Source organism: Aquarana catesbeiana, linkage group LG13, assembly GCF_042186555.1.
Source record: "Aquarana catesbeiana isolate 2022-GZ linkage group LG13, ASM4218655v1, whole genome shotgun sequence".
NCBI lineage: Eukaryota > Metazoa > Chordata > Amphibia > Anura > Ranidae > Aquarana > Aquarana catesbeiana.
This window is the reverse complement of record NC_133336.1, coordinates 227054538-227078690: the sequence shown is the minus strand read 5'-3', so window position 1 is coordinate 227078690 and position 24153 is coordinate 227054538. Positions and strand designations below refer to the sequence as shown.

The 24153-nt window shown below is 44.0% G+C and overlaps 1 protein-coding gene across 1 annotated transcript in view; it reads left to right on the top strand.

Moving 5' to 3' along the window:
* LOC141116679 (NACHT, LRR and PYD domains-containing protein 12-like) overlaps positions 1-24153 on the top strand; it is a 329149-nt gene that overhangs the window by 92230 nt on the left and 212766 nt on the right. Inside the window, exon 5 of the mRNA XM_073609070.1 lies at positions 4898-4963. Coding sequence (XP_073465171.1) covers positions 4898-4963 — 66 coding nt within the window. The remainder of the gene's footprint in view (positions 1-4897; positions 4964-24153) is intronic.

The window sequence follows — 24153 nt, the reverse complement described above, 5'->3', positions numbered from 1 at the left end:
ACCCAAGTTGCATCAGTGACCTCATCATCATCATCATCCCCTCCATCCTCACCATCACTGGAGCCAACTTGGCAATTTGCTCCTGTTGGGTGAACATAACTGCCAATTTGTTTTTAACCAGTGTTTTCCCCTCTCTGTAGGCTCATGTTCCTACCTTCCTCAATCTCAGAACCAACATCTGAATCAAGTAATGGCTGTGCATCATCAAGGAGCAAGTAGCTGATGCTGTGTTTAAATAACTCAGCTGACTCCACCATGCCTGATGCTGGGGCTATGGCAGGAGTAACTGTGGACAAGGAGGCAGATTTAGCCACTATGGCAGCTGCGGTGGACTGCACACCAGTCTCTGATTGAGTGACAGAGGATGAGGAGGATGAGGATGGTTTAGTAAGCCAGTCCACCACCTCCTCTGCATGCTGTGGCTGGATAGCCGGGCAGCATCACCAAACAGAGGAAATAGTGCCCTGCCTGAGGACAGACCATGTCCACCTTTACTCGTGGACACAGACGCTGCTGGCCACCTGGGCCCCTTACAGTGCCATGGGAACGTCCGCTTCTTCTTGTTGGCCACCCAAACATGATAGGGGCTTATTACTGAATTTATGTATGGGATCCCACACATGTCAGACACCTTGAGAGAAGTAGCACACATAAATATAAAAACTGGATATGTATGTATATAAACAATGTCGGTATACTATACAATGCCTTGAAAAAGTATTCATAGCCCTTGAAATTTTCCACATTTTGTCATGTTACAACCAAAAACATAAATGTATTTTATTGGGATTTTATGTGATAGACCAACACAAAGTGGCACATAATTGTGAACTGGAAGGAAAATGATGAATGTTTTTCAATTTTTTTTTAGAAATATGTGAAAAGTGTAGGGGACATTTGTATGGTGCCCCCCTGAGTCAATACTTTGTAGAACCCCCTTTCGCTGCAATTATAGCTGCAAGTCTTCTTGGGGATGTCTCTACCAGCTTTGCACATCTAGAGAGGGACATTTTTGCCCATTCTTCTTTGCAAAATATCTCAAGCTCTGTCAGATTGGATGGAGAGCGTCTGTGAACAGCAATTTTTTAAGTCTTGCCACAGATTCTCAATTGGATTTAGGTCTGGACTGTGACTGACCTATTCTAACACATGAATATGCTTTGATCTAAACCATTCCATTGTAGCTCTGGCTGTATGTTTCGGGTCATTGTCCTGTTGGAAGGTGAACCTCCGCCCCAGTCTCAAATCTTTTGCAGACTCTAACAGGTTTTCTTCTAAGATTGCCCTGTATTTAGCTCCATCCATCTTCCCATCAACTCTGACCAGCTTCCCTGTCCCTGCTTAAGAAAAGCATCCCCACAACATGATGCTGCCACCACCATGTTTCACGGTGGGTTTGGTGTGTTCAGGATGATGTGAAGTGTTAGTTTTCCGCCACACATAGCATTTTACTTTTAGGCCAAAAAGTTCCATTTGGGTCTCATCTGACCAGAGCACCTTCTTCCCCATGTTTGCTGTGTCCTCCATATGGCTTCTCACAAACTGCAAATGGGACGTCTTATGGCTTTCTTTCAACAATGGCTTTCTTCTTGCCACCCTTCCATAAAGGCCAGATTTGTGGAGTCCATGACTAATAGTTGTCCTGTGGACAGATTCTCCCACCTGAGCTGTGGATCTCTGCAGCTCCTCCAGAGTTACCATGGACCTCTTGGCTGCTTCTCTGATGAATGCTCCCCTTGCCCGGCCTGTCAGTTTAGGTGGACGGCCATGTCTTGGTAGGTTTGCAGTTTCTGCAATACTCTTTCCATTTTCAGATGATGGATTGAACAGTGCTCTGTGTGATGTTCAAAGCTTTGGATATTTTTTTTATAACCTAACCCTGCTTTATACTTCTTCACAACTTTATCCCTGACCTGTCTGGTGTGTTCCTTGGCCTTCATGATGTGGTTTACTCACTAAGATTCTCTAACAAACCTCTAAAGGCTTCACAGAACAGCTGTATTTATACTGAGATGAAATTACACACAGGTGGACTCTATTTACTAATTAGGTGACTTCTGAAGGCAATTGGTTCCTTGTAATAGAAATAAAAGTGAAACAACTTTTTATAAAAGAACAGTATAAAAATTAAAAAAAAAGGTAAAAAAAAATGTTAAACATGCCCGTCACACCGAGCTTGCATGCAGAAGCAAATACATACGTGAGTAGCGCCCGCATATAAAAAAAGGTGTTCAAACCACACGTGAGGCATCGACACAATTGGTAGAGCAAGAGCAATAATTCTAGCCCTAGATCTCCTCTGTAACTCAAAACATGCAACCTGTAGAATTTTTTTTAATGTCGTCTATGGAGATTTTTAAGGGTAAAAATTTGTCGCAATTTTGAAGCGCGACATTTTGGGTATCAGTTTACTTGGCATAACTTTATCTTATATTTTATTCTCTAGTGTGTTAGGGAAAAAAATGTATAATGTTTGGCATTAGTAATTTTCTAGCAAAAAAAATGTTTTTAACTTGTAAGCAACAAATCTCAAAAAGAAGCTTGGTCCTTAATAGGGATGAGCCGAACACCCCCCTGTTCGGTTCGCACCAGAACTTGCGAACAGGCAAAAAATTTGTTCAAACACACAAACACCTTTAAAGTCTATGGGACACGAACATGAATAATCAAAAGTGCTAATTTTAAAGGCTTATATGCAAGTTATTGTCATAAAAAGTGTTTGGGGACCTGGATCCTGCCCCACGGGACATGTATCAATGCAAAAAAAGTTTTAAAAACGTCCGTTTTTTCGGGAGCAGTGATTTTAATAATGCTTAAAGTGAAACAATAAATTTTTTTAAAAAATAGACGTGGGGGTCCCCCTAAATTCCATACCAGGCCGTTAAGGTCTGGTATGGATATTAAGGGGAACCCCGGCCAAAATGTAAAATAAAAAAATGGCATGGGGTCCCCATCAAAATCTATACCAGACCCTTCAGGTCTGGTATGGGTTTTAAGGGGAACCCCACGCCAAAATAAAAAAAATGGCGTGGCATGTTGATGAGGACAAGGGCCGGTGGTTGTGGGGGTCTGCAGGTGGGGGGCTTATAGGAATCTGGAAGCTCCCTTTAGCAAGGGGACCCCCAGATACCGCCCCCCCCTACGCACTCACAAATAAAGTCCTGCAACTTTTAATCTCTTCTTTTCCTGAGAAAATGACAAAGTCCAGCTCTCGCCGTAAACTCCTGGTGAAACATTTCTCCAGGTTGTAAGAACTGATGGCTAACTGAACTGATGGCTAACAAATCCCGGACGACGCCCCCACATGTAGCAATAACTCTCGGTGGAGCTGCTGGTTTAAAGCGGGCTTGTTACCTTCACCCTCGATACCTCTGTTTCACCGGCACCGGGTCTAGGGTTCAGTTGAGTTTACCTCTGGACGATATAAGCAGCAAACACTTGAGTAGGTTTTCCAATGCTTTAATGAACAAATAAAGGAAGTAGCAGGAAGAGGCGGAAGGAACGCTGCAGGGAAGCTCAAATACCTTTCCTTAGTATTCTTTAGAACATTCTCAGGAATTGAACACTTGTGGTTTAATGGTTGAATACGCTCCCCTTGTGGGATTCAATCTTTGCCCGCCTGGATAGACATCTCTCACTTGCCTAGCAGCCAGTACGCAGCATTAACAAAAGTCTCTGCCACAGACTTGTTTGGAATAAAACCCGTACGATCCTCTGCCACAGGATGTATTGGTTTACGATGAATGTCAGACACAGCACTTGAACCTTTAAGCCAACCCGGCAGTACTATGCAGTAAGATTACTTCAGGATGCGTCCTCCAACCGAGTCACCAGGCCCCTCTCCAGACCAGCACTCTGCATGATCCTTCCATGACGGGTCCTCCCCTGGGATCTTCTCGGTTGTCCAGCTTCTTCACTCAGGATAGACAGCTCAGGACCGTTCCTCTGCTGCTGTGGTAGGCCCCAGACAGGCTTCTGGGCCCACCCACACGCCGCAGTGACGTGGGCTTCCGGAACAGAGGACCACGAGGTGGTACTCTTAACGCATACCTGTCGGCCAGGAGGGCCAGCAGGTGGCTGAAAATGATCCCCTAAACATGGCATTTGTCCCATAAATACCCTCTCCCAGAATGCAACTTTCCAACACCAGCCCATAGTGACAACGACACCCACCGGCACAGTGTAGAACTACACGCAACTCAGTCAAGCTGGAACAGAGGCAAATCTAACTTCCTCTAACAAGTAACCCACTAGATTTACCTATCAGCGGTAGATCAAAAATCTACCAGCGCTACATATATATATATGTATACACATAAATATGACAGGGGGACATGGTTACAGTCTTGGGGGATCTGAACAAGGTAGAAGGAAGTTAAAAATCTTCCTCTTTCCCCCTCAGATCCCCCGGGATTCCCTCTTCACTCCCCGATTCTCCACCTCTGAGCTGCTGAATCAGGGAGTGTGAACTCTGACACAGATCGCCAGTGAAGCGCTGAGATCGCAGCTTCATAAAATGGCCGTTTCTGTGTCAGTCAATGAGGATTCTCGGTGTGTGGAGATCATTGGCGGAAGAACATGTTGAAACACTTCTCCCCCGATTATCTCTGTTTCATAAACTGTTTATGGGCTGTGATCAGTGGGAATCCTCGGGATCACAGCTCTTCACTGCTTCATAAACAGACACCTTTTTCATAACACAATCTTAATCAGATCACTTCTTTGTATTTATATATGGTCAGAATATAGAGAACTTTACTCGGACATGTTACATGTAACATAGAATTTGTTATATTCTGCTGCTTGGACATAATTGTAATGTGTAGCTTGGGGTATGTGAAAGGTCAGTTTCAATCATACATGACTCAAAGCCATCATCTTATATTCCTCTCTATAGGTGAGGGTCTGTCGGAACAAATTCTGCTGGATGAACTCGGACATTCCCTGACTCCGGAGCTGAAAGGTAAATAAACCCGTAGTGTATCTATCACAGGAATCACTGTGTAAGGTGCGGAGATGGTGTTGGAATAATTACACTTCATTTGTACCATCTACTTCACTGAGGGCTTCTAGATCTGATTCTTTAGAAACTATAATGATCTATGTACACCGATTATACTGGATCTGGGGTCTGTCTTCTGTTACCAGGTTCATAGTTCTTGAACACTAAATTGTATTCCATTTTATTCCACGGCCAGAAGCTCATTGCAGAAAAATGGATCTATAAAACATGTTCTCACCAAAGGACTACTGTATTGCCCTTTAAAAACTGTAACCTGCCAACTTCAGATGTCAGAATGCTTCTACCCCTGTGAGATATTGTGACATCATAACCCAACAGATGTGTTTGTGAATAATACTATATGACCTCCATGTCAGAAATTTCATATTGATCACAGGACTGGGAATCATGATGATTTGTTCCTGAATGATAGAGGAGATTTGGATGTCACTTAATAATCAGAAACATACAAAGATGTACATTCCTAGTTCTCATCTGTAATATCACTTAAAGTGGTTCTAAAGGCTGAAGATTTTGTTTACCTTCTTGCATTCTATGAAGATAAAGGAAGATTTCTCACCTCTGCCGGGTTAGCCCCCCATATCAAAATTTTTGAAAAAATCTTATAGTTTGTTAGATCTTTGTTAGATCAGGTTAGATCAACCATTGTTTACGTTAGATCTCACACTTGAAGAAGCAATATTAACAGTTATTTGCTGGGGGGCTAACCGGTCATCAGCCCCCCTTATCAAAAAATTGACCAAACAGTTAGCTATTTTGGAAGCTATTTGTTAGATCCGGTAAGATCAAGTGGTTTTAACTTTAGATCTCACATGGGGGATTAGAGACTTATTAAGTGATTAATGTGGGGGGCCGGCCCCCTTATCAATTTTCTGGCCAAAAATTATTCCTGGCTAATAGATATTCGTTAGATCTGGTAAGATCAAGTGGTTTTAACATTAGATCTCACATCATTTCAGAGATTTTCCACATCAAAATAGAGATATTAGGTGGTACATAAGGACGGGTTAGCCCCCGCCACATGCAATTTTCTGACCAAAAATCATTCAGGCTAATAGATATTCGTTAGATCCAGTAAGATCAAGTGGTTTTAACGTTAGATCTCACATTATTTCAGAGATATTCCACATAAAAATAGAGATATTAGGTGGTACATAAGGGCAGGGTGAGTGGTTTTAACGTTAGAGATATGAGATGGTGGTACATAAGGATGAGATTAGATCTCACATAATTAGAGGCTTATTAACCTCCCTGGTGGTATGATTATTTCGGATTTTAGGTGCTGAAAGCGGTACAATTATTTTGCATTGAAATTTGGCGTTTTATATTGTAGGCCTGTAATTCTTAACAATAACACACTTAAATCTGTCCACCTAGAGTCTAGTAGATATCCCGGGTATGATGAAGTTTGAAACACAAAAACATAAATTATAATATAATAAATAAATATAAATAATTTAAAAAAATAATAATAAAATAAATTTCCCCACGACTCACTATCGCTCAATTCTGCAAGTGTTCTAATTTACTATCGCTGTTTTCTAGCTGGTCTGAAGCCACTTTTGACATAAAGGGACACTTTTTGGTTGCTATGGACAATCTCAAGTTTCCAGGCAGAAAGAACAGTATATATAATATAAAACTGCATGCAGGGCATTGGACAAAGCACTGGGGACAAAAGGGATGTGAAATAATTTCATACAGTACTGTAATCTGTAAGATCTGTAATCTGTAAGATTTTTTTAAATTTGCCGCAAGGCTCCCCCCATGTATCGCGACGCTCGCAGGGAATGGAGCCTGGCACAGAGAGGCTTCGGAGGAGACAGAGCCCACAGACATAGCGGGTGGACATCGCAGGATCTCGAGGATAAGGTAAGTAATGCTGCACCAGGATCCTGAGATGCAATCCTGAGTGTGGCTCGGGGTTACCGCTAATGGTTCTGAAATTTAACCCCGAGCCACACTCAGGAAAACCGTCAGTGAGGCTATGTGATTAATGAGGGGGGCTGGCCCCCTCTTATCAAATTTTCTGGCCAAAAAAATATTCATTAGATCTGGTAAGATCAAGTGATTTTAATGTTTGATTTTCCATAGTTACAAGGATATAATGGATATTTGGTAGCGATGCACGGATATCTATACTAGTGTCTATATCGGAGCTGATAATGAGCATTTTCATGTGTACCAGTGAGGAGTGCCATTGAGCATACCGAGGTATGCTGAAATTATGTGGGACATTAATTGACAGATGTGTCCAAGCCCAGTGAAGCCTGAAGCACAGTGCCAGAAGCCAGAGGGAAACTTCGGAGGGCTCTGGTGAAGGAGCCAACCGGGTGCCCATCTCAAAACCAATGACACAAGGAGACAACAGCGAAAGTCCAAACCCTTGCAGAGGGCCCCCCCCGTTGTTACCTCCAAGCAACCCAGTGTCCCGTTTCCTTTGACACATGCTGCCTGGTGTCGGAGAGTCAATGCACACCAGACTCCCAGAACTTAGCGCACACTTAAGCCCGATCAGAATCTCCGCAGAGAGGAGCACGGATACAAACCACCGAACAGGCCAGGGCCACCACTACCTCCATGCTCCCTGACAAGCTGGTGGGACCTTCTCCTGTTGTTTCCATCCAAGTAAAGGGAGTCTACACCAAGGCCCTTCTGGATACTGGAGCTTAAGTATCCCTTCTCTACAGAGACTTCTAAGACAGGCACTTCACGCACCTGCCTTTGCAGAAGTTGGAATAGCTGCAGATATGGGGTATTGTGACTCACCCCTATGATGACTATCTACCGGTCAAACTGACCTTCGATCCCTCCATGACTGGCAAAGCCGAGATTTTTGACACTCAGGCAGTGGTCTGTCCTCGCCCACCAGGGGCCAGTAAGAGTTCTCTCATCATAGGGACCAATACTGATCTTGTCAGAAGGCTGACACCTCTTGTTCTGAAGCCAGGCACTTCAACTACAAGTGTGCACCCCATGCTGAGACAAGCCTACCAGCACCTGGTACAAAAACAGAAGGCTTCAGCTGAAGGAGTGGGAAAGATCTGGCACTTGAACCAGTGTGAGAAGATGTTACAGCCTGGTAAAGTGGCCTATTTACGAGCATCTGTCAAGCTAAATTGGAAGTAACCAGGCCCTTTCATTGTCCTTGAATCGGATGGACAGAGAGAAGACACGGGAGTGGAGATAATTCCCGAGGTGTTTCAACCAAAGGGTTGCAAAGAAGTCACGGGAAGATCTTGGTTAGTGTCTGCAACATAACAGGCTCGCCAGTGAAGACACCGGCTCAGATGTTGCTGGGACAAGTGAATCTGGCCACCCCAGTCCCACCGTCTGATTTGGTGGGGGAGCAAAGGATGGGATCTCTGTGGAGGAGTTCTATCTGAAGAATACTCCCCTTTTGCCTGAATGGAAAGAAAGGGCCAAGACTCAGCTCCTGAGATGGTAGGCTGCATTCTCCAGGAGTGAATTTGATGTGGGGTGTGCAAAAAGTGCCCAATACTGGATCCATTTTTTCGAGTGCATAAGCCATTCAAGGAAATAGTTTGATGGATTCCTTTAGGGAACTTGGAGGATCTGCGTGAACAACTGCCAGAGTTGAAGAGGGCAGGTATCATCCGAGAGTCCCAGAGTCTATACGGTTCCCCAATAATGGTGGTACGGAAGAAGAATGGGTCACTGAGGCTGGGTATTGACTAGGGATGAGCTTCGAGTTCGAGTCGAACTCATGTTCGACTCGAACATCGGCTGTTCGCAAGTTCGCCGAACAGCGAACAATTCGGGGTGTTCGCGGCAAATTCGAATGCTGCGGAACACCCTTTAAAAGTCTATGGGAGAAATTAAAAGTGCTAATTTTAAAGGCTTATATTCATGGTATTGTCATAAAAAGTGTTTGGGGACCTGGGTCCTGCCAGGGGACATGGATCAATGCAAAAAAAAGGCCATTTTTTTCGGGAGCAGTGATTTTAATAATGCTTAAAGTGAAACAATAAAGTGTAATATCCCTTTAAATTTCATACCTGGGTGGTGTCTATAGTATGCCTGTAAAGGGGCGCATGTTTCCCGTGTTTAGAACAGTCTGACAGCAAAATGACATTTCAAAGGAAGAAAAGTCATTTAAACTACTCGCGGCTATTAATGAATTGCCGGTCCGACAATACACATTAAAGTTCATTGATAAAAACGGCATGGGAATTCCCCACAGGGGAACCCCGAACCAAAATTTTTTAAAAAATGACGTGGGGGTCCCCTTAAATTCCATACCAGGCCTTTCAGGTCTGGTATGGATATTAAGGGGAACCCTGTGCCAAAATTAAAAAAGAAAAACGGCGTGGGGTCCCCCCAAAGATCCATATTAGACCCTTATATGAGCATGCAACCTGGCAGGCCGCAGGAAAAGAGGGGGGGCGAGAGAGCGCCCCCCCCCTCCTGAAACGTACCAGGCCACATGCCCTCAACATTGGGAGGGTGCTGATGGGGACAAGGGCCTCATCCCCACAACCCTTGGCCGGTGGTTGTGGGGGTCTGCGGGTGGGGGGCTTATCAGAATCTGGAAGCCCCCTTTAACAAGGGGACCCCCAGATCCCGGCCCTCCCCCCTGTGTGAAATGGTAAGGGGGTACGTACCCCTACCATTTCACTAAAAAAGTGTCAAAAATGTTAAAAATGACAAGAGACAGTTTTTGACAATTCCTTTATTTAAATGCTTCTTCTTTCTTCTTTCTTCTATCTTCCTTCGGTTTCTTCCTCCATTCTTCTTCTGGTTCTTGTAGTTCTTCTGGTTCTTCCTCCAGTGTTCTCGTTTGGCATCTTCGTCCGTGGCGTCGGCATCTTCTTCCTTTCTTCTCTCGGCCGCTCCGCATCCATGATGGCATGGAGGGAGGCTCCCGCTGTGTGACGCTTCTTCTCTTCATCTTCTTCTCTGCATCTTCTTCTCTTCATCTTCTTCTCTTCATCTTCTTTTCAGGCCGCTCCGCATCCATGATGGCATGGAGGGAGGCTCCCGCTGTGTGATGCTTCTCCTCTTCTGACGGTTCTTAAATAACGGGGGGGGCACCCGGTGACCCCGCCCCCCTCTGATGCACAGGGAATTGACGGGACTTCCCTGTGGCATTCTCCGTGACGCCACATTGAAGTCCCATCAAGTCACTGTGCATCAGAGGGAGGCGGGGCCACCGGGTGGCCCCCCATTATTTAAGAACCGTCAGAAGAAGAGAAGCATCACACAGTGGGAGCCTCCCTCCATGCCATCATGGATGCGGAGTGGCCTGAAAAGAAGATGAAGATAAGTAGATGAAGAGAAGTAGATGAAGAGAAGTAGATGAAGAGAAGAAGATGAAGAGAAGAAGATGAAGAGAGAAGCGTCACACAGCGGGAGCCTCCCTCCATGCCATCATGGATGTGGAGCGGCCCGGAGAAGAAGGGAAGAAGACACTGATGCCATGGAGGAAGATGCCGGAAGAGAACACCGGAGGAAGAACCAGAAGAACCAGAAGAACCAGAAGAAGAAGAAGATGATGGAGGAAGAAACCAAAGAAAGATAGAAGAAAGAAGAAAGAAGCACCTGAAGGGCCTGGAATGGAATTTAGGGGGACCCCCACGTCATTTTTTTTTTTTTTTAATTTTGGTTTGGGGTTCCCCTGTGGGGAATTCCCATTCTGTTTTTATCAATGAACTTTTATGTGTATTGTCGGACCGGCAATGCAATAGTCGCGAGTATTTTAAATGACTTTTTTTCCTTTGAAATGTCATTTTGCTGTCAGACTGTTCTAAACACGGGAAACATGCGCCCCTTTACAGGCATACTATAGACACCCCCCAGCTACGAAATTTAAAGGGATATTACACTTTTATTGTTTGACTTTAAGCATTATTAAAATCACTACTCCTGAAAAAAAGGCCGTTTTTAAAACTTTTTGATACATGTCCCCTGGGGCAGGACCCAGGTCCCCAAACACTTTTTATGACAATAACTTGCATATAAGCCTTTAAAATTAGCACTTTTGATTTCTCCCATAGACTTTTAAAGGGTGTTCCGCGGCATTCGAATTTGCCGCAAACACCCCAAATTGTTCGCTGTTCGGCGAACTTGCGGACAGCCGATGTTCGACTCGAACATGAGTTCGACTCGAACTCGAAGCTCATCCCTAGTCATCAGCGAGGAGAGGAGGCGGACCCGGAAGTGATGTCATCCACTGAAAGACACTGTAACCAGCCTGGACCGCAGCGCAGAGCCAAAGGGGGGGGTGACGTCATAAAAAAGGGACGCGTTTCGGAACCATCAATCGGTCCTTTTTCAACCTATGACCACAATAATGACTAGATGTGGTATATATACTGGCGGTGGGCTGGCCATGGGCGGGTGCAGCAAATAAACAACAGGAAGTGGACAATTACAATAAGAATATTTAAAAAGAGTGGAAAGTAAAATAAAAAATGTAATTAAAAATGTGTAATTTAAAAGATGTAGCGTTCGGAGAAAAAAAAGAGCAATAGCAGCATGAATAGTCAACTTTAGAAAAATAAAAAGATTTAAAGGCAAAGCTCAAGCAAGGCATATGACAATCAGTAGTAAAACATGGATATGCGTGCACGGGTACGTAGTACAGGCTTATGGGTTGTATCCCAGCGTGCATACACATATATAACAGCTTAAATATAAAGTTGGAACTGATAGAAAAGGGGCATATGTATAAAAGATTTTTTGATATAGACTATGTTTGTGCTAGAACAAACGTAAATAAGCACATACAATCATATATGTATGGGGTGGTGGCATAAATAAAAGCATAGATAAGTGTCAATACTAAGAGTAATAAAAAGAAAGATATAATATTAGCGTAAGAAAGAAGATTGTGCCATAGAGAAATGTATTGGATCTTTTTATTAAATGTTTTAGCCCCTGGAGGGTTAAACGATGACTTTGAAGTTAGTGCTATACTCTGATATTACCACTGTTTGGTCAATTTTTTGATAAGGGGGGCTGATGATGGATTAGCCCCCCCCAGAAAATAACTTTTAATATTGCTTCTTCTGTGTGAGATCTAATGTAAACAGCGGTTGATCTAACCTGATCTAACAAAGATCTAACAAACTGCATAAGATTTTTTCAAAAATTTTGATATGGGGGGCTAACCCGGCAGAGATGATTTCTCTTATGTTCATTGACAGACACAGTCTCTTCTTTATCCATGACCAAACAGGGTTTTATAGCAACACCTACAGGAGTAGAACACTAGGCAGAAAAAACATTGGCACCTCCTATGGACAGTCTTACCTGGACTTAAAACCTCTTCTCTACTATAGGCCTCCAGTCTTTGTGCCTAGTGCCAGGAGTATTGATGTATTGTTTTATGCCGGGACTTGTGGTCTTATAGCTTTCTTTTTTTTTCCTTTTCTTTTCCTGGGATTTTTTCATGTGGAGATCTTCTATCAACAGTCAGGTCACCCCAGTTTGACCAGAGAGAGCACACAGACCGCTAGCTCTGCTGTCAGTTGACAGCGACTATGCCCCATCCTGGACTGGGGTGGCCAGTGAGTTAAATGTCTCATGTGGACACATATGACTGGGCACCTATAGTCTGTGTCACAGTGTTACCACTGGCCGACAACCCCCACTGCAGTAGAAAGGAGGATCTTGGGGTCCAGCATAGGTTCATATGACTGCCATGTGGCTATTTTTGTCCGGCAGCTATTTTCCTGGAGCCTCTGATGAGTCCTTCCCTGGTATCCCTCTATCTCCCTCTCTGCTGGGCAGCTTGGAGGTTCACATTGGAACGATTTGGCATGTGATTTGACATGTCAAATTGCATGCCAAATCGGCGGCAATGGCACCATCGGAATTGGTGTGATGCCGCATTTGCGGCACCACACTGATTACTAAAAGTTTCTGTACTACTTTTGGCGACTTTGGGGTGCAATTTCCATTGACATTTGTGCAGCAACCTCAACCACAGATGTCTCTGAAATCACCCCTGAAATCATCCCCATCCCCAATACTCCTATACAGTCCCATCATCCTCATCCCCTGTACTCCTATACAGTCCCATCATCCCCATCCCCTGTACTCCTAAACAGTCCCATTCCCACTGTCAGTGTGAACCAGAGCTTATTGTACATAAATATCATCCCTATGTCACTGATCCTATCCCCCCACCACCATCCCTATCCCCCATCACCACTATCACTATCCCCCATCACCACTATCCCTATCCCCCATCACCACCACTGATGTGATCCCTATCCCCCCATCGCCACCACTGATGTCATCCCTATCCCCAATCACCACCACTGATGTCATCCCTATCCCCCATCACCTCCACCACTGATGTCATCCCTATCCCCCATTACCACCACTGTCATCCCTATCCCCATGTCACCACCACTGATGTCATCCATATCCTCCATCACCACCACCACCACTGATGTTGTCATCCCTATCCCCTGTCACCACCTCCACTGTTGTCATCCGTATCCCCCAATCCCCTGTACTCCTATACAGTCCTGTTGTCACCATCGCCTGATTTCCTGTACAGTCCCATAATCCCCATCCCCTGTGCTCCTATACAGTCCCATTATCCCCATCCCCAATACTTCTATATAGTCCCATCATCCCCATCCCCTGTACTCCTATACAGTCAAATCTTCCCCATCCCTTGTACTCCAATACAGTCCCATCATCCCAATTCCCGTGTACTCCTATACAGTCCCATCATCTTCATCCCCTGTGCTCCTATACAGTCCCATCATCCCCACCCTTTGTACTCTTATACAGTCCCATCATCCCCATCCCCTATGCTCCTTTACAGTCCCATCATCCCCACCCTTTGTACTCCTATACAGTCCCATCATCCCCAACCCCTGTGCTCCTATACAGTCCCATCATCCCCACCCTTTGTACTCCTAAACAGTCCCATCATCCCATCCCCTGTACTCCTATACAATCCCATCATCCCCATCCCCTGTACTCCTATACAGTACCGTTAATCTGCATCCCCTGTACTCCTATACAATCCCATCATCCCCTGTACTCCTATGCAGTCCCATCATCCCCATCCACTGTACTCCTATACAATCCCATCATCCCCATCCCCTATACTCCTAGCAGTGTAAAACCAGCCTAAGCATATGTACATGGAAGGCTCCGTGACCTCAGTCACATGGAATAGTCTGAATAGCCAATAAAATCACAATATTGGCTCTAATTGCTTTACAGTAAATGCAGACAATGCTGACAAAAGCCAGTGTTGTATTTTACTTTAAAATGTATTATTTGCATTATAATTTTAGAAGGAAAGTAGATTATAATACACTATACAGAGCACTATCACTGACTTCTACACTCACTAATGCCTGCTGCTTTCCTGAATGTGTGCAGAGATCGTTCTGTCTACAATAGGCTTGGCTACTGAATCACTGAATCGAATCAGTTAATCAACTCACTACAGAGTTTGAATGAATCGAATCATGAAAGTGAATCTGATTTAATTCATCATCAAAGATCTTCCCCTTTCAGGATGAGTAGAGAGGGAGCTGAAAATACAGCAGCCTCAGATCATGATTTGTAAAATTAGATATAACATGATTATCGGTGAGCCACCAAGACTTCAAGTTTCTGAATAAATCACAAAGCACACACGATTCTCTTCTGTATGATGTCTGAGTGTGAAGCAGGCAGCAGCCAGTCAAGTCAAATCCAGTCTGTGAATAACACAGGAAGAGAACACACAAGAATCAATGTCATGTTTTGTAACATGAGTTGTGTGAGCCAGCAGAGCACTTTAACTCCTGAATCTATGAGTAACTCATCAGAGCACATTAGATTCATGAGTTGTGTGAGTCAGCAGAGCAGAATGACTCCTGAATCTATGAGTGACCCATCAGAGCATATTCGATTCATGAGTTGTGTGAGCCAGCAGACCAGAATGACTCCTGAAACTGAGTGACCCATCAGAGCACATTAGATTCATGAGTTGTGTGAGTCAGCAGAGCAGAATGACTCCTGAATCTATGAGTAACTCATCAGAGCACATTAGATTCATGAAAATGAAAATCCCAAATATTGATGTTATATGATTAACATCAACATTAGACAATAATAAATGAATCATTCCATAAAAAATAAGTGTTCAAAAATTATAAGTCAATAAATGGTCAAAAAATGTTGATAAAGTGTTGAAGTTCATAAATATATTGAAATGATTCCGTGACAGACCACCACCATATCCCAAAAGTGACCACCATAAGAAATGCAAGCTTACCAAACAGCAAGCAAAATAAGCTTGTGACCTCAAACCCGGTCCGGGCCTTTATCCCAAAAAACAGGCAAGTGGCTCTGAATCCCATCCTGGTATTAAAGACAGAACAGGTGTCCCAGGGGAGTTCAAGGTTTACTAAATGACGTAGATAATCACCAAACTCCTCTGAGTGAAGACCTCCAACAGGCAGTTGCAAAAAACCCAGAAAGGAAAGGCTTGCCATAGTGTTATACCATCAAAGGGATTTAATAAAAGATAACAAATATTGCACTTACAATGAATTAAAAACAAACAGGAATGGAAGACGGCCAGCTATGCAGGATGCCCGTCCAATAGAGACACTAGTACACGGTGACGTCAGCGCGTCAACTCCTCCCTGACGTCAAGATTCATGAGTTGTGTGAGCCAGCAGAGCAGAATGACTCCTGAATCTATGAGTGACTCATCAGAGCACATTAGGTTCATGAGTTGTGTGTGAGCCAGGAGAGCAGAATGACTCCTGAATCTATGGGTGACTCATCAGAGCACATTAGGTTCATGAGTTGTGTGAGTCAGCAGAGCAGAATGACTCATGAATCTATGAGTGACTCATTAGAGCACATTAGGTTCATGAGTTGTGTGAGCCAGGAGAGCAGTATAACTCCTGAATCTATGAGTGACTCATCAGAACACATTAGATTCATGAGTTGTGTGTAAGCCAGAAGAGCAGAATGACTCCTGAATCTATGAGTGACTATTCAGGTCCCATTAGATTCATGAGCTGCTGTGAGAAGTCTTTGAATGAGGCTTGGTTCACATTGGTGCAATCTAATCTTGTGCAGAGTGATTCATTTTAGTGAGTCAAATCATTTGGATCAGTTCAGTGAAATGATTCGAATCACTGAATCGACGCACGACTCATTTCTTCAAAATAAGATTATCACACACAGCTCATGATTCAGTATAGACTCATTGTGAGCTCTCTAGACTGTGAGTCATTCATAGATTCAGGAGTCATGCTGCTCGCTCATATATGTACAGCGCATTTTAAAATACAGAATGATTGTGTGCTCTCAGTGATTTAGGCCGTGTTCACACAGTGCTGCGTTCAGGGCGCTGTACGACATCTGTGCAAATCGCATGCAATGTCTGTGCGATGCAAATTCAGCCATACAGATTTGTATGGCTGAATTTGCCTCACATTTGGATCAAAGTCAAGCAGGACCCTTATTTTGGTCCACACCTGAATCGAATCGCATGGGTGTTCACACATCCATGCAATTTGATTCCTGTCCGAATTCACAGTTTGCACTGTGTAATATTCGAGTTAATACTGTATTAACAATATTTCAGTAATTCATATTGATGAGAAAAAGTTCCAAGAAAATCTGTTCAGTTCTCGTGTAAAAACTCCAAAATTGATTTAATAATAAAATAACAAGATTTTACCAAAACAATGTCAAAATTTAGAGTATAAAAATAGATTATTCTTAAAATGAAGTTTAAATAAGATATGTCTGTGTGTAAAAGTAGCTGCAATGTCTTGAGATGTGTGTGTGAATGTGTTCTCGTGGAGAGCTGGAAAGAATGTGCCTTTGTGCGTGTCTGCCCAAAAACCTCTGTTACAAGCTTTTCTACTTCTAAAAAACCAACCCCTCCCTTTTCCTCTCCAGACTGCTTTAAAGGGTTAGTTTTTTCCTTATAGTCCCACAGAAAAAAAGGGAACTTTGAATGAGTAATTTCACTCCCTCCAACATTCCTAAGGGTGGGACTATGAACTATGTGAGAGTAGCTAAAATAAGAATCATTTAACTTACAACATACACATTTCCTTTAAACGTCTAAAATCCTACTACATATCAGTATATATACATTTAAAATGCAGTGTTCTTATTAATATCCTAATGAAGAAATATACTGTAGTAATGTAAAGAAACAGCTTATATTCTTAACATACTGGAACTTTGTGTCTTTGGAAAAGAATATAACCTTATCTCTTACAATGGGGGAGGTAAAACTAATTTATACCACATGAGAACTGCTATATAGAATTGCTTTTGAAGCTATCCCAAGAAATGCATATGAAGCTTTAAACAAATCTTTACATAAATATATGTAAAAATCTATACATATATATTTTACTTTATCCATATCTATAATATGTGACAATATACATAAGCAAGTCAGTCATTCTTAAAAGACCCAAATGCATTCATAAACTCTGATATTCTAACACACTGCAATATGCGAACTGATCTGGGGGTGTCATTAACTTTGTATTGGCACTTCCAGCAGTTTGCAATCGCATAGGGCAGTGTGGTGCGATGCGCAAACTGCAGGGTTTCCCGCATGATCGCACCAATGTGAACCAAGCCTCATTCAAAGACTTCTCACACTACTCATGAATCTAATGTGCTCTGATGAGTCACTCATAGATTCAGGAGTCATTCTGCTCTGCTGACTCACAAAACTCATGAATCTAATGTGCTCTGATGGGTCACTCATAGATTCAGGAGTCATTCTGCTCTCCTGGCTCACACTACTCATGAATCTAATGTGCTCTGATGAGTCACTCATAGATTCAGGAGTCATTCTGCTCTGCTGACTCACAAAACTCATGAATCTAATGTGCTCTGATGGGTCACTCATAGATTCGGGAGTCATTCTGCTCTCCTGGCTCACACAACTTATGAATCTAATGTGCTCTGATGAGTCACTTATAGATTCAGGAGTCATTCTGCTCTCCTGGCTCACACAACTCATGAATCTAATGTGCTCTGATGGGTCACTCATAGATTCGGGAGTCATTCTGCTCTGCTGGCTCACACAACTCATGTTACAAAACATAATATTGATTCGTGTGTGTTCTCTTTCTATGTCATTCACAGACTGGACTTGACTTGACTGTCTGCTGCCTGCTTCACACTCAGACATCATACAGAAGAGAATCGTGTGTGCTCTGTGATTTATTCAGAATCTTAAAGTCTTGGTGGCTCACAGATAATCATGTTATATCTAATTTTACAAATCATGATCTGAGGCTGCTGTGTTTTCAGCTCCTTCTCTACTCTTCCTGAAAGGGGAAGATCTTTGACAATTAATTGAATCAGATTCACTTTCATGAGTCGATACATTCAAACTCTGTAGTGAGTTGATTCACTGATTCGATTCAGTGATTCAGTAGCCAAGCCTACTGAACGCAGCACTGTGTGAACCCGGCCTAAATCACAGAGAGCACACAATCATTCTGTATTTTAAAATGCGCTGTACATATATGAGCGAGCAGCATGACTCCTGAATCTATGAATGACTCACAGTTTAGAGAGCTCACAATGAGTCTCTACTGAATCATGAGCTGTGTGTGATGATCTTATTTTGAAGAAATGAGTCGTGAGACGATTCAATTATTCAAATCTTTTCACTGAAATGATCCAAATGATTTGGCTCACTAAAAGGAATCACTCTGCCCAAGTCTAGTCTGCAACAAGGAGGAGGGAGGAGGGGAGGAGGAGAACAGCTCTGTGTTTTGTGTTTAGTCTCGGGAATGAGCAGAAGCCCAGAGCTAATGTCACAGATGACAGGTAGGGGGTGGATCCAGACTCCCCATTGTCAGTATGACGCTTCAAGAAAATCTGTAGACCCTCCCACAGGTAATTAAAGCGGTATTACACCAAAACATGGAATTTCTGCTTTAAGCACTCCTCGCCCCCTAACATGCCACATTTGGCATGTCATTTTTTGGGGGTGTGTGTACCCTTTTTTTTTGTGGGACTTCCTGTCCCACTTCCTGCTTCCTATCTTTGGCCACCTAGGTGACTCCTCCTCTCGCCCTAGGCAGCCCCTCCCTGCCAGCAATCTTCTGGGACACAACTCAGGTCCCAGAAGATCAGCTGGCCAATAGGAGAGCGCAGCATGACTCGCGCATGCGCAGTGCGTGCCCATCCGTGAAGCCATAAGCTGTCACGGCCGGGTGCCCACAGTTACCATGACGGCGCCAAGGAGAGGAGGGGCAGAGGAGCTAGCCTTCAGGCAGCCACATGGCTGGACCGTGGGGCAGGTGAGTGTCGGTTTATTAAAAGTCAGCAGTTATGCTTTTTGTAGCTGCTGACTTTTAATAAACTAAAAAATGGGTGGAACTCCGCTTTGACTCTATTTGAACAGAAATGGTGCACTTCTCAGAGGGCAGGAAAGGATTGTAGCCCCCTCTATCAGCATAGATCCCCCTCAGTGCAGACCCTCCTCCATCAGCATAGATCCCCCTCAGTGCAGACGCCCCCTCCATAAGCATCAGCATAGACCCCTGTGACAGACCTAGCCAGGACAGAGGTTTTTGGAGAGGACTGAATGCAAGCCTCTTGCCTTTTGATTATGGGCCCTGGATTTTAAGGGAACAATACTCTTTGTGAGGTGAACGAGAAATCCAGTCTGATCTGTACTAATCGGACTCAATGCTGTATATATGTATATATAATGTGTGCTGTCTCATTGTGTTGTGTACTATTTGCTGTGCTAGTTTGGGGTGGGGCTTTAATCCAATGTTCTATTGTGTCTGTCTGCCTTGGATTATGGGATGTTTATCTCTATGGAGGGAGGGGGATTCCTCCAGCAGCCCCCCTGCTAAGACTGTTGACTGATGAGAAGTTATACACACCTGACCTGCGTGTCCATTGTCATTGGACAGTTTTACCCGCCCCGTTTTTCAAGGGTGGGGGGAAAGAGTCTCTGAGTTTTCTATCTGTTGTGTCCATGTGTGATTAATAAATGAGTTGATTCCTGCTTAAACCTAAAGACAGAGCATCTTGTCTCGTATTTGGGGGAGAATTATTTGTATGGGTTTCTTGTTCGGCTGATTGAAGTATTCGGTAGCTGCCTTTGTGTTTGGGTATGGAATGTCCTAAACGACTTTAACCTCTTTCATACTCGGGGTGTCGTTACAACTCCCCTCAGTGCAGACCCCCCTCCATCAGCATAGATCCCCTCAGTGCAGACCCCCGCTCTATAAGCATAGATCCCCTCAGAGCAAACCCCCCTCCATAAGCATTGACCCCCTCAGTGCAGACCCCTTCTATCAGCATAGACACCCCTCAGTGCAGACCCCCCTCCATAAGCATAGATCCCCTCAGTGCAGACCCCCACCCTCCAACAGCATAGACCCCCCTCAGTGCAGACCCCTTTCCATAAGCATAGATCTCCTAAGTGCAGACCCCCCTCCATAAGCATAGACACCCCTCAGTGCAGACCCCCTCCATAAGCATAGATCCCCCTCAGTGTAGACTAGACATGTGCACACTGAAATATTTCATTTTGGAATTTTGTTTTCGTCCGAAAAATACATTTATTTAGTTACTCCCGAAATTCGTTTTTATTTATTTCGTTTTTCGTTAAAAATTGCATTCATCCGAAAATCCAAATTAAGGTCGAATCTGTCATTGAAGGCTTATGGTGTCTGTCGAATGTTCAAAGAAGATTCGATGGAGCAGCTAAACTGTACAACGCCGTATAGTTTACCTGCTCCGTCGAATCTTCTTAGAACTTTCAACAGACACCATAAGCCAAAGTACGTGTGTACTTAGTTCTAGCTATTTTACTGCTCCTCCTCTTTGGTTACAATCAGCCAATAACATTCATCATCATCATTATTTTTGTTTATCTTTTCTCCCCTACGTCGAATCTTTTCTCCCCCACGTCGAATCTTTTCTCCCCCACGTCGAATCTTTTCTCCCCCACGTCGAATCTTTTCTCCCCTACATCGAATCTTTTCTCTCTATGTAGAATAATCTTGGACTAATAGAGTTAAGGTTAGGCACATTCGACCACAGGTTTGATGGACACAGATTGTTATTGTCATCATCATGTCGAATCTCCTATCTATATCGAACTGTTGTAGCAACGAAAACGAAAATAAAGCATTTGTTTATGTCGGATCTTTCGTTTTTCGGATTCTGCACTTTCGTTATCGTTTGTTAAAACGATAACGAAAATACCTGAAATTTGGACGAAAATGCATTAGGACGAAAACGAATGCACATGTCTAGTGTAGACCTCCATAAGCATAGATCTCCCTCAGTGCAGACCCCCATTCATAAGCATAGACCCCCCTCAGTGCAGACCCCATCCATAAGCATAGATCCCCCTCAGTGCAGACCTCCCTCCATCAGCATAGACCCCCTCAGTTCAGGCCCCCCTCCATAAGCATAGCCCCCTCAGTGCATACCCCCCTCCATAAGCATAGATCCCCCTCAGTGCAGACCCCCCTCCATCAGCATAGACCCCCCTCAGTGAAGACCCCCCTCCATCAGCATAGACCCCTTCAGTGCAGACCCCCCTCCATAAGCATAGATCCCCCTCAGTGCAGACCCCCCTCCATAAGCATAGACACCCCTCAGTGCAGACCCCCCTCCATAAGCATAGATATAAAAAAAAATATATATATATATATATATATATATATATATATATATATAAATAAAATAGCTGTTCAGCTCCCAACCCCCCCCCCCCCCCTCTGTTATCAGAACAGCACAGGGCACCAGACATAAACACTCTTCCCATTACCACACTAGCTCTCAGGTGTATCTGGGTGGCGCACCAACACCATGGCAACCCCCCACCTCACCTCGGGCCAGCGGCGGTCACCCCCTCAATGCAAGCTGACACCCTCCCACCTGTTACAGCACCAGCTCAGGACCAGGGTGGGCGGCCAGGTAAACTGTAGTACACCCGTCCCGGGTGGCAGCTGGAGTGGAGAGAACAGTGTGCAGCTATGCCACCCAGTCAGGGATAGTGACACATGTGACAGGCTCAACAGCAGGGAAGTAGGAGGAGGAAGAAGGACACAGACCAGAGCAGCACGGCTGCGGCGCTGGAGATGTTCCAGCCGGGATAGGTAAAAAAAAAAAAACAAGGCCTTACTCAGTCTCGGGATGGTGTCACCCCTCTAGCGGGTGTCACCCGGGTGTGGACTGCACCCCCCCCGCACCCCCTAGCGATGCCACTGAGCCATGGCAGTGGGGGGTTTACACAAACTCCAGTGGCTGCAGCCCTCGGGAGTGTGTGTAGATCTGACAATCCAGCTGTTATTGGTCAGATGGACGTGATATGATGACTGTGTGGCTGCCTAATAATTTCCACACACCCCAATAATCGCCAATCACCCCCCCCCACATACCCCTGCCATACTTTTACTCTTAAGCCTCATACACACGGTAAGATTGTTGGCCAACCGAGCATTTGATTTTTGTCAAAAGGGCGTGTGCCAGGATCTTGTCTTGCACACTAATGGTACACAATTGTCGTGCCACAAACACGAACGTAGTGATGTAATACGAGGAATTTCAGCTCTTGAGCGCCACCCTTTGGGCCCCTTCTGCTAATTTTGTCCACGGAAAATTTACTAGCCTGTCATCCAACATTTGGAAAACAATTGTGTAAAGGAGCATACTAACGGTAAGAATTTCGGACAACAGTCTGTCAACAGACAATCCCCTTCCAACAATGGAACCGTGTGTGCGAGGCTTAAGGAACTGTGACACAGAGAGACCTTGGATGAGGTATTCAGGATGAGCACTTTTATAGTGAATTATGCTGTTCCTGTCATTAGGATTTGTGTAAAGTCAGGTGTTCAGTTTTTGTTCATTTACTCCAAGAAAAGTAATACTGTGTGTGAAATGTCAGGGCTGAATACCATGTCATTGAAAATAGCATTCAAAAAGGTCACACATTCAGAGCGCAATGACAAACACATCATCTGCATATATAGTGTACCCACATATAGACAATGATGTAAATAGAGCAGAAGAACAGATTAAATATTCTTATAACAAACCCGCAATTAATGAATAAACGCTGATATAGCAGCACCACCCATAGCTGTGCTTATAACCATTTCCAGACCTGGCCAATTACCATATATTTCTCTCCTACATGAAAAAAAATCATAATTTTTTGCTAAACCTTCAAACATTATATATTTTTAAGCAGAGGCTCTAAAGAATAAAATGGTCTGTGTTGCATATTTCTATGTCACAAAATATTTGCGCAGCAGTATTTCAATTGTATTTTTTTTGGATAAGATACATTTTAATGAATTTTAATGTGCAAAAACAAAATATAATACCCAATTGCTTGGAAAAGTATAAATGATGATGTTATGCTGCGTAAATAGATACCAAACATGTGATGCTTTAAAATTGCGTACACACGTGGAACAATGCCAAACTATGGTACCTAAAAATCTCCATAGGTGACACTTTAAAAGCCTGTAGAAGTTACCAGTTTAGAGTTACATAGGAGGTCTAGTGTTAGAATTATTGATCTCACTCTGACGTTGGTGGCAATACCTCACATGTGTGGTGAAATTGATGTTAACATATGTGTGCGGGAATGTGTGCACATGTGTGCCTTTGCATGTGAGCACAGGGGGACGGGGGTTCTTCAACCAGTTACCAACCAGCCCAACCAGTTACCAACCAGCCCGGCTGCAGGGCAGTTGGATAACTCTGGGAGGGCGTACAGTGACGTCCTCCCAGAATCCTGCTCTTGCGCACCCCCTGGGGCGCACACCCGAGAACATCCAGGACCCGGTGCATCACAGGTCACGGTAAACGGTCGCTGATCACGGCCGTTTACCATGTGATCGCTCCGTCAAATGACGGAGCGATCACATGTAAACAAACCGGCATCATGTTATGACGCCGGTTCCTCTCTCCCCTCTGTGTACTGATCTGTACAGTGGAGAGGAGAGATCGGATGGCAGCAGCGCTGTGGGATGGATGTGTAGTGCTCACAGAGCTGCTCTGTGACAATTGCAGTCACATCCCCGCAATACCCCGCAATACTCTGCAATACCCTGCAATACTCTGAAATACTCTGCAATACCCTGCAATACTCTGAAATA